Source organism: Odocoileus virginianus, chromosome 23 (genome assembly GCF_023699985.2).
Source record: "Odocoileus virginianus isolate 20LAN1187 ecotype Illinois chromosome 23, Ovbor_1.2, whole genome shotgun sequence".
Lineage (NCBI taxonomy): Eukaryota > Metazoa > Chordata > Mammalia > Artiodactyla > Cervidae > Odocoileus > Odocoileus virginianus.
Window position 1 is genome coordinate 34,639,854 of NC_069696.1, and position 12,234 is coordinate 34,652,087.

A 12,234-nucleotide genomic window follows, 5' to 3' on the forward strand; every position below is an offset into this window, starting at 1 on the left:
TTGTGGGAGGAGGCCTTAGCTGGAAACACTGGGACTTGACTGAAATTTGGATTTTCTCTAACACAAAGGTCTGTCCTAAGATATTCTGTAAGATTGCTCATAGTATTGCCAAGCAAAACCACTCCATATAATTAGAGAGCTCTTGAGACCATATGACCCAGGATGGTCAATGAGTTTATAGTTTGGAACAGAGGAGAAAACAGAATCAGGACCTCTGTAAGGACATCAGCTTATCTAGAACTTTTTCTTACTCAGTGGGCCAGCTCTTGGTTTTGACCATTGCAGCTACTTTAGGTTTTCCTCATCCTACCATACCGAGCTCAGGCCCACAGGGGAACAGCCCTTGAAGGCTGGGTTGATTACAGTCACCTGCCTGCACTTACACAGTGTCCTGCCCTTCCTCTTGTCTACCACCTGCTTTGTTGTTGTTTAGCCGCTAAGTTGTGTCCGACTGTTTGCGACCCCATGAATTGTAGCCCGCCAGGCTCCTCTGTCCATGGGATTGCCCAGGCAGGAATACTGGAGTGGGCTGCCATTTCCTTCTCCAGGGGATCTTCCTGACCCAGGGATTGAACCCATATCTCCTGCATTGGCAGGCGGATTCTTAACCACTGAGCCACCAGGGAAGACTCTACCACCAGCTACACTATATTAAAATGTGTTCATGCATCTGACTCCCATCCAGACTTCAGGCTCCTCTAGTCTCTCCCCCAACCCACTTCTTGCTCATGTCCTAGAACACAATGCAGAGCAATAACCTTACATAGTGTTTATCATACTGCCCTGGGCATCTTTAACACACTCTTTTATTCTTATAAATACAGCAGAAGGTGCACATGCGTACTAAGTCATTTCAGTCGTGCTGACTCTTTGTGACCCTATGGATTGTAGCCCACCAGGCTCCTCTGTCCATGGGTTTCTCCAGGCAGGAATACTGGTGTGGGGTGCCATGCCCTCCTCCCGGGGATCTTCTCTGGGGTGATGTTCTTGGACATCTTCCCTAGGGATCAAACCACCCACCTCTCTTATGTCTCCTGCATTGGCACATGGGTTCTTTAGCACCAGTGCCACCTGGGAAGCCCCTACCAGAAGATAGACACTATCATTATTCTAAATTTTTAAAAATTTATTAAAAAAATTTTTAAATGAAATTTAGATGATTTACAATGTTGTGTTAGTTTCAGGTGTACAGCAAAATGATTCAGGCCATTTTCTTCTCCAGAGGATCTTCCCAACCCAGGGATCAAACCCACATCTCCTGTGTCTCCTGCACTGTAGGCTGCAGATTGTTCATCCGCTAAGCCATTAGGGAAGCCATATATATGTGTGTGTGTGTGTGTGTGTGTGTGTATACATATATAATTATGGTTTATCACAAGATATTGAATAAATATATTGAATAGTTCCCTGTGCTATACAGTAGATCCTTGTTGGTTATCTGTTTCACATAAAGAAGTATATATATGTTAATCCCAAATTCCTAAATTTTAAAATAAAGGAAGTAAGGCATGAAGTGGTTGAGTAACTCACCCACGATCACATAACTATTAAACAGTGGAACTTGGAGCAAAGCTAAAAAGCCTAATTCCGTACTCCACACCAACCACTAATCCTATCATGACTCAAAGATTCCTGGTAAATGTTCAACTAATTTGAACATTGCTCAGGAAAGATGAATATATACAAACATCTGGTCTTAAAGGAAAAAGAAAAAAGTTAAAGTCTCAGATTCTTAAAATTTTCTCAGAATATAAATAAATTATAATAGGTAAAGTTTTCTAAAACCTATTGATAGTTTTGATTTGCATATTACACAAAACTCCATTTGATCACCAAAGGCATCTCAGACACAAAGTTTCTTTATGTACACATGTGGAGTGTTTTAGTAATCAACTGCTCACTTCCTACATGCTCCCATCTAAAAAACCAGAAGCCTCTGCATGCAAGGTCAATGAGTGTTTTGCTCTTTTGTTTTCCTTTTTTAAAATTGCTGGCATCAGTTGTATAGGAATTGAACACTAACTTGTTATCCTTGAGATAAACCACTGTCTGCCAGAATCCATCCCCAGAGTTGCTCTGATTAAGCAGTAAACATCATTATAAAATGTAATCACTCAGTACTTATACTCAAGAAGGTTTAACACAGGGCAGAACCATTTAAACATTTCTCATAAAATCACTGACTACTGAAAGTGAAAGAAAAAATGAATTAACAGAAACCAGGAGGAAGTTATATTCCTGAACTTCCATGCCCTTGTGTTTACAGAATGACCTCAGCACTGGGCAGTAAGAGGGAACGAGTTCACTGTCATCTGTAAGCACTGCATTGAAGTCAGGGGTAGGACAGGAACAGAACAGGCTCTGCAGCCTAAAAATTAAAAACAATTCATAGAGGAGGAAAAGAAAAAACAAAAAACACAGCAACAGGTCCCTACAGGACCCATGGAAATAATGATGGTGACAATGATAATGACAATGAGAATAAATGACATGTAATAATAAATAAAGACATGCATGCCAAATTACATTTTTTTCTATTAAAAAAGTTAAACTGCCAAGAAGCAAAATCAGATATATTGTTTTAAGTGGACTTCCTGTGGAGAATTCCCTTTTGCTGTGTTATCTCAGAGGAAGCCCAGGGGCTCTTCCTGCCCTAACTTCCCCGCGCCACCCCCCATGGAAGTCAGAGGAGAGTTTTTGACCAGTTCTGTCATCTCAGTGCCCTGATGGGGGACAAAGGGCAGGCACATGACCTAAGTTCAGACTCAGTTAGAAGACTTTATCTTCCCGGGACTGTGATGTGAAGAGAGAAAACTGGGGTAGGTTTACCCTGCATTCATTCCTTTGCAAGTTTTCACGTCCCCTCAAGATAGACTATTCAGACAACCAGTCTGCTACACACCAGTTTCCTCACTTGCTCCCCAATTCTGGGTGCTCCCCTATGTTCTTCCTATATTTTCTTGTTTTAAAAAGTAATCCCGACTCTTCATTCATTCATTTACCCTCCATTCATTTCTTTGCAAGTTTTCAGGTCCCCTCAAGACAGACTCTTCAGACAACCAGTCTGCTACACACTTTCAGTTGTTTGCCTCCAAAGAGTAAGTGTAGGGTACTAGGTGGTCAGGGAACCAAATAAAACCACATTGACTGAACTGGCCAACTGGGCCACAATGAGGACAGAAGCTGGAGGCAGGCAAAAACTAGGAACTCCTAGAGACTGGGAAATACTCCTGGGAGGTCAGGTGTGGCTGAGCCAGGAGCCCAGGTGAAGGTTTCCAGGACTGTGGCATCAGTGAGACAAATCAAGTCCAGAAACACAGCATAATGAGTGACCCAAAGGATGTTTATAGTTTACAAAATTTAGGACATTGTTATATTGGTGGCTCAGATGGTAAAGAATCTGGCTGCATTGCAGGAGACCAGGGTTCAGTCCCTGGGTTGGGAAGATCCCCTGGAAAAGGGAATGGCTACCCACTCCAATATTCTTGGCTGGAGAATCTCTTGAACAGAGGAGCCTGGCAGGCTACAGTCAATGGCAACAGTCAATGGTTGTAAAGAGGCAGACACGACTGAGTGACTAACACTTCACTATATTCTGAAACAGCTTCTACACCATATGAAAACCTACCAGGAGATGAGAAACCATTTCCTGTTCACAATTAATGTTCAAAATAAAGCAACTAGATCACAGATCATGACTTAATGTCCTGAAACATTTTAAAGAAAATGTACTGCATTTCTCTTCCTTCTTGCTGTGCGCTCACCTTTCCCATTCACTCGGCTGAACAATGGAATTAGACTTATTGTTTCATTTTGTTTATAGCTGATTTTACAGCCCAGCTTATCATTAAGACTTTCCATCTCAATTCACAGACCTCCCCAAAACTTCCCGTGATCCTTATTTTCATCAATTCGGTTAGAATGAGCTCCCATAAAACTTTATATACTATTAAAAAAAAAACCTGAAGTTAAAACCCCAAATAAAAGGACACCTTCCATTTATAACTTCATTGAAAAACAGTTCTGGAGTAGTAAATACCACCAGATCCATGTCACCTGGTTTGTTTGGAAACAAATACATAAGCAAAGACATAAAGGGGAAGAGATTCACTTTTATCCCGCTAGTCATACCTGAATAGGGACTCTCTCGACAGCCAAATTTCATTCTGTTTCACGGTTTTCCAGGAGAAAAGCAGCAGGAGCAGCACCGTGGACACGCTCAGGGTGGTGGCGCCACAACGATTCAGCCACGCGCACAGCTTGCTCAGTCCGTGCACGAAAAGAATGCAGTAGCCCATGCTGGAAAAGAAAGTGGAGAAGCAGGTGGGTCTGAGAGTGTGACGGAGGCCTCTGAGCATTCCATCCCATGCAACTAACTTTCAAACAGAGCCTGTGCTATGATAGAAAAACAGACATAACCTCCCTGGTCAGATACAACATTTCCACGTCAATGCTCCAGTGGGCTCCACCAGCACATTTGCTAGTTCTCTGCCCGAGTGTGGAGAACCACAGGTTCATCTTGTAGGCTCCCGCTCCTATATGTCATCAGCTCATGCATCCAGAAAAGTCCATCCTGTACGCTCTTGGGTCTTGACTGGACCCTCTAGTCCAATCTCCCTCGTGTTCCTAACATTGTATAGCCCTTCGGGCGCCATGTTTCAAGTTTGGGCCCTGAGGCTGGAGAGACCCAGTCCCCGAGGGACTCTCAGAGCCTGAGGGGGGTTCTGGTCACTAACGAGCACTGGGTTTGGTCTCCAGAAAATGCGGCCTGGTAAGTCCCCACTCTGGCCAAAGTCCTATAGCCTTCCTTCCTGTGGGAAGGAAAACCCTCCCACAGGCCAGCTCTAGAGCCTGGCAGTTTGGAGCTCATCATGGACAAGCTTCATTGATCTGATTCTCATGCTGACTATGTGGCCTGGCTTTCCCAAGAGAAAAGAAGAATCCTAGAGTGGGACTCTGGCACATTGCTGTCACATCTCTGAAAGCTTCGGCCTGGTGGATGGAACATGATCCCTCCCATCATCTATGCACCCGCAGAGAGGCTTCCTGCCTACTGACTGGCCTCAGAAAAACAGAAACATTTAGCCTGTACATTTCAGTCAATACTCATTGTTTTCCTAAGATGACAATATAAATTATTACAGAATATTTTAACAATGAAGGGAGCTTGTATAAAGAAATCCTATATGAGTCAGACACTAATACTATAAGAAGCCCTAGATCAATACAACTCATTTACTTGGCTCAATTATTTATTTGTTCTCTCACTAGTATGTGACAGGCAGTATGCTGGGCACTAAAAATACAATTATAGGTAAAACACAGAATATGTACCTCCTACAGTTACAAGCATCAAGAACATATCAGTGGATAACACAATCATTCCTCTCCTCCTGGAACTCACATGGAAGGAAAAAATAGCCAAGAGGCAAGTAAAACACAGAACAGAACACACAGGATACAATACGTTAAGCAGAGAAGAATCAAGTAGGAAAGAGAAGGCAGGAGACCAGGCTGCAGGGGAGATGAGCTGTTCATAGGGATGGTTAGGGAAGGCCTCACTGAAAAGGTGACATGCGGACCAGGTGCTGAAACGCAGGAGGTGCACTCTGAAGGCACCCTTGTCCCCAAGACCAGCTGTCTTCTCCCCCTGCCTTCATAAAGCAGCACCACAGAGGCCCAATATTTATTGAGCACATCTGATGTGCTGAGCACATTCTTGGCAGGAACTCAGCTCATCCTCACATCCCTAGGGTTCACTGTTAGCAGCGCTGAATTCCTGATACCGAAGAAGAGAGACAAAGACATTTGCTGAACTTGGTCACGCAGCTCATGCACAAAACCCCAGGGATTCTGGATTCCAGCGTCCACACTCTATCTACTGTCCTGACACTGGGGTTCTGCCTTGACTGGTGGATGCCTGTGTTCCTCACACCTCATCACATAGCTTTGCCTACTCCCTTCCCAAGCACTCCATTCACGAAATCTCAATGGTTGTTAACCGTTTCCTTGTGGGAAACAGAGCTGCCAGCGGTGGGGAAGGGAAACACCGGGATCCCAACAACTCCAGGGGAACGTGGCAGAAGACAAGGATGACTGAGATAACGGCAGCCAAATGAACTATTTTATACGTTTGCACTCTTGTTGAGTGTTTCCTACACGTCAGGTGCTGTGCTAAGAGCTTTATGTGGACCTGTCCACAATATCTGTGGGGCTTGGAACAAGGATAGTACTGGCTTTAAATATATTATCTAACTAAAAAACCTAACCTTCAGTATCTTCAACTTCATAAATGAGGAAACTAAAGCTTTCATTGTTGTTGTTCAGTTGCTAAGTTGTGTCTGACTCTTTGCAACTCCATGGACTGCAGCACACCAGACTTCCCTGTCCTTCACTATCTCCCAGAGTTTGCTCAAACTTATGTCCTATGAGTTGATGATGCCATCCAACCATCTCGTCCTCTGTTGTCCCCTTCTCCTTCTGCCCTCAGTCTTTCCAAGCATCAGGGTCTTTCCCAATCAGTCGGCTCTTCACATCAGGTGGCCAAAGTATTGGAGCATCAGCTTCAACATCAATCCTTCCAATGAAAATTTAGGGTTGATTTCTTTTAGGATTGACCGGTTTGATCTCCTTGCTGTTGAAGGGACTCTCAAGAGTCCTAGAGAATTTAAATAACTTGCCCACAGCTCCAAAAGCTAGGAATAGAGTCAGATCAGAGGTCCCACGGCCCTAACATTCTGTTGTAATTCAGGAGTTGGCACACTTTTTCTTTAAGGGGCCAGAGAGTATATTTCAGGCCATATGGCCTCTGTCCTTCCTACTCAACTCTACGTAGCAGGAAAGCAGCCATCGACACTTATGTAAACGAATGAGCATGGCTGTGTTCCAAAAAAATATATTTATAATAACAGGCGGTTGGCCAGATTCCACTCTCAGGCCTGTCGTTGAGACCTGCTACAGCCAACACGAAGGGGAACAGCATTCCTTCCACTCAGCACAGGCCTTGGGATCAAGTAACACAGTCATTTTCTTTTCAGAAGTCCTTGTGTTGACATATGGTTTAAAGAAATGTTAAGCCATATAAAATAATCTCCATTTAGGTTTGCAAATTTCTTAGAGGATATCACATTCTTAAGAACTTGAACACAATATCAGAGATTAAGATGCTTCTCTGTTATGACATTTCATCTTTCAACATCTGCTTTATGGCAGCTCTCAGCTGCAGGGGGTACGACTGCTCTCTTCATTGCTGGGGCAGTGCAAGCCCTCATTTTGAAACTGGAAAAATCAAGCAAATGAGAAACTACATACTTTTCTGGCCTCCAGGCAAATGAAACCAGACTCCAGTTTGGTCCAGTTAACCTGTTGAAGGAAAATGTGGACTCTGACTAGAGATGGCCACAGAGAGCTCAAAGGAGTCAGTGCAAACCATTGACAGCTGACAACATCATAACCTGGAGAACCAAGAACCCAACTGGCTGCGGAAAGGCTTAGCTCAGTACAGAGAGGCATTTTCAAAGCACGCTTGAGAAGCACCGTGACTGTCCCAGAGAAGACAGCATAGAAATGCTCTCTCATTCACAGGCCACAGGTATCTCCAATTTTGAATGGATTTTATTGACAAGCCACTCAGCATGCAGCACTTGTAGTAAGGAAAGAAATTTGCATCTCTCCCTTAAAAGATGCAAATCCAAAGAGAGCTGAATAGGAAATAGGAAGCAACAATGTCTGTCCTTTCAAATTAGAATAAAAAAAATGTTTACACCAGTTGTTTGAGAACTTTGTGAGCAGTTAATCATCCTGTAAATAGTACAAATGTACTTTCAGGAACCTTAAGTGAAAGAAGTTCTTAAGTGATAAAAGAACATTTTCCCTTCCCATTTACATCAACCTGGAGAGATGACAGTTCTCTATGACTGGGCCAAACATTTAATGAAATTTGCTTTAGCTTCACTTTTTGTTTAATTATATGCAGCAAAGAGAATCTTTATGCTGTTAAGGTAGAACTGAAATTCTACCTTTTAACTTAACAAGCTCAAATTACCCACTGGGTGTACCTATAAGTAGCATTAATGATACAAGACAGACACATTCTTCCTATTTTATTACTCTAAAAAAGTCCCAACTTTAGACAGTTTAAATGAAACACATCCCTGATTAACTTCAAACTGATCTGTTGAATCCCTGTCTGGAAAATTATTTGGCCTTAAGATCTTATTTTGGTCTCACGAATGCTGACCCCAACAACAAAGCCCTGGAACCTTAGACCCAAAACAAGTGTTTGATGCTCTAGCAAAGGAAGCACCAGGAGTCAATGGGGGCTCCTCAGATCAGATTGAATCCAGAAGCTGGAAGTTCTGTGAGCCCAGACTCATCAGTGTCCCTATTTATTGCCACTTCATTTATTATCTCAAACACTTGATGGATGGGGAAATATCCCAAAAGATGGAATGTATCTGGAGGTGAAAGTTTACTCATAGTCTAGAGAAAGGCATCTATTGTGTATTTCCTTAGCTCCGCATCCCAGGGGTGCTGGGATAGGTATCGAGAAACTTCTTAATGTTCATTCTGTCACCTCCATTGGCTTTGTTCATAGTAATGTCTCCTAAGGCCCACTTGACTTCACACTGCAGGATGTCTGGCTCTAGGCCAGTGACCACACCACTGCGGTTATCTGGGTCATTAAGACCTTTCTTATATAATTCTGTGTACCCTTGCCACCTCTTCTTAATCTCTTCTGCTTCTCTTAGGTCCTTACTGTTTCTGACCTTTATCGTGCCCATCCTTGTATGAAATGTTCCCTTGATATCTTCAATTTTATTGACAAACATATCCATAACTGAGTGTTGTTTCTGCTTTGGCCCAGCTGCTTCATTCTTTCTAGAGCTATTAGTAATTGCCCTCTGCTTTCCCCAGTAGCATACTGGACACCTTCCAACCTAGGGGCAGGGGCTCATCTTCAGTGTCATATCTTTTTGCCTTTTCATACTGTTCATTGGGTTCTCGCGGCACAAATATTGGAGTGGATTACCATTTCCTTCTCCAGTGGACCATGTTTTGTCAGAACTCTGCATTATGACCCATTTGTCTTGGGTGGGCCTGCACAGCATGCCTCCTAGCTTTGCTGAGTTGCGCATGTCCCTTTGCCATGACAAGGCTTTGATCCATGAAGCGAAGTTGTTTGTACTACAATCACCTTGAAAGGCTGTTGCACACAGTAAATGAAATAACACATGGATGTGTTTTCTGAACTGCATACAGGTATCAGTGTTCTCAAGGACAATGTCTATGTGTTCATGCGTGTATTTTAGAACTCTAATACATCAATAAAATGTGGTAGATCTGTAAATGCACCTCAAGAAACATAATTTATCAAAGCCTAGACTGACCCAAACTGTCTAATTTACAGACCAGTTATAAGTCTTTAAGAGCATTCAACAAGAACACCTTTAAAACTTCAAAATACTTTTATACAACATTGTTTGCTTCTGAAAGGTATGATTTACATATCATTTTTATAGAACATAATACTGCAGAAAATAAGGTACACTGGTCCTATGTGAAATACATGTGGCCATGTATTTACAACAATGAACATCCATAGACTTTGAACACAAAAAACACTAAGCAAATCTTCCCTTAGACCCATGTCAAACCCTCCTCTATTGGGTCTATCTTTGTGAAAGTGAAGGAAAAGAAAAGTATAAACGCTTCGGTGAATTAATGCGTAATGAGAAAGCTTTTGTATTCAACTCTGATGAGACAAAGTATTAACTGGAAGTTTGGGCTGGTTTTTAAGGATAGAATATTGTTTTATTCCTTTTTTCAGACTAAGTACTGGGCAGATAACAGGACCTGCCTCATAAGTGTGATTGAACACTGGTTGAAGGCATCAGAAACTGAAATTGTGCACAAGCCCCTGTGTCCTTGTCTGTTGAAGTAAAATGTTGACTCAGAGTTAATGACTGGGAAATAGGAAGATATAGAAACAAAGAAGAACTCTTGGGCTAGGGAACTGGTAAAAATTTAGACTATGATTCTGCCACACAGCAGAATCACCCAACTCCCAGTTCCCTAAAATATATAGATAAAGGTCTGACATACATTCTTAAGCTGTTTTTACTGGAAGCAGACCCCCTCCAGATGAAAACTGCTGACGACCAGAACACAGACCCTTGACTGGTTGAAACCAGAAGATTGATGATTCTTGAAAGTTCACCTTGATGCAAGCCAATTCAAGAACTGTCCACGAGCTGATCACACTCTCTCCTTAAACACTGTTAAACTCCTTACTACCCCTTCCAGGGTGGGTCACACAGCCTTGAGGGCATTAGCCCACTGTGGTCCCCTTTGCCTGGCAGAGCAACAAAAGCTGCTCTTCTCTACCTCACCCAAAACTCTGTCTCCGTGTTTCTATTCAGCACCAGTGAACAGAAGCCAAGTTTTGACAACAAAGCTAACATGGAAACAAAAGTGAACTTAAAAATGCATCAATCCAAAGTGGAGCCCAAAGATGACTATCACCAGGGGAACCGTCCATACTCAAGGTGTCATGTTTCCCTTTGAAGGCGCCTTCACCCGAGCCTGGCTTATTTCCCTCTCACCCTGGTTCAAGTGGCCACAACCGAATTTTCCATCTGGACTGAAAGGCCTTTTGATCAAAGGCAAACACCTCCAAAGTAACTGAATCTACATCTAAAAAGTCAGAAAAACAACCTTCTCAACCCTCCTACAGCATACTCAGCATTAGGACCTGAATTCTGCCACTAATTCTTCCACAAACCACCATATTCTAGAGTCAAGCATCTTCACCTTTGAATCAAAAGCATAATGGACAGACAACTCACTAGCTGCTGTTACACCCTTGTTTCTTCCCCACACTAACATAGACCTGAATGCATAGGCTGTGTCACATATCGCTGTATGCATGCTAAGTTGCTCAGGCAACTCCGACTCTTTGCAACCTCGTGGTCTGTAGTCCAACAGGCTCCTGTGTCCATAGGATTTCCCAGGCAAGAATACTAGTATGATCGCCATTTTCTCCTCCATGGGATCTCGACCAAGGGATGGAATCCGCATCTCCTGCACTGGCAGGTGGACTCTACCTCTGAGCATCCAATGTTCTTTAATTTTACACAATACTCTCTAAAGAAGCATGTCTTTTTCTGGGTATTATGAGAAAACACAGATGTACAAAATGGTGGTCCCACCTCTGACAACTGGGGTTTCTAAATGAGTGGAGAGGATATTTTAAGGTGACTGTGACTAAAATTTATAGAAGTCCCTGATTTGAGATGTTTCCCAGCACAGAATCCAGGCACAAAGGAAAGAAACAGATTCACTAATAAAGACGAGGGAGTCTTAATGGAGGGGAGGTTGAAATAGCAACACTTAAGTCCACTTACATCCTCCAGGCAAACCTTGCAGGACACTGGGTGTGTGACACCTACATGTTACTCTCCCTTCCACTCCCAGAGGAACATTTCATAACTTCCTTCAGTATTATGTTTCAGAACGCTAGCCGGCTAAGCTAGGGCTGCTCACTTTTTAAAAAAATTTGAGATATGAGTGATATATTAGTGTCATCTAATATACAGCATCATGATCTGATACTTCTATATATTGTAAAACAATCACCACAATAAGTCTAGTTAACATCCATCAGCTTACATACATCAACATTTTTTTTTCTTGTGATAAGAACTTTTTAGATCTATTTTCTCAGCAACTTTCAGTTATACAATACAGTATTATTAACTACACATAACATACCCAGGCTTCTTAACTTATAACTGGAAGTTCATGCCTTTTGCCCACCTTCACCTATTTGGCCCACCCTTCATTCCCCATCTCTGGCAACCACCCATCTGTTCTCTGTGTCTGTGAGCTCAGTTTTTTTAATGTAGTATAACTGCTTTCCAGTGTTGCGTTAGTTTCTGCTATACAACAAAGTGAATCAGCTGTGTGTAGGCATATATATATCCCCTCCCACTCGGACCTCCCTCCTATCACCCCCATCCCGGCCATTCCACCCATCTCGGCTGTCACAGAACACTAAGTGTGCTCCCTGAGCTATGCAACAGCTTCCCACCAGCTCTCTTACACACGGTGGTGCACACACGTGAATCTCAATCTCCAAATTCCTCCCACCTTCTCTTTCTCTCTCTGGGTCCGCATGTGTGTTTTCTACACCTGAGTTTCCATTCCTGCCCCGGAAATAGATTTATCTGTACC

At 42.8% G+C, this 12,234-nt stretch overlaps 1 protein-coding gene across 2 annotated transcripts in view; it reads right to left on the bottom strand.

The window, feature by feature from the left end:
• The window catches only part of TMTC1 (transmembrane O-mannosyltransferase targeting cadherins 1), a 288,889-nt gene that overhangs the window by 85,069 nt on the left and 191,586 nt on the right, over nt 1–12,234 (bottom strand). For both annotated transcript variants that reach the window (XM_070453869.1, XM_070453868.1), the window contains exon 10: nt 4,132–4,299. In XM_070453869.1, coding sequence (XP_070309970.1) covers nt 4,132–4,299 — 168 coding nt within the window. The remainder of the gene's footprint in view (nt 1–4,131; nt 4,300–12,234) is intronic.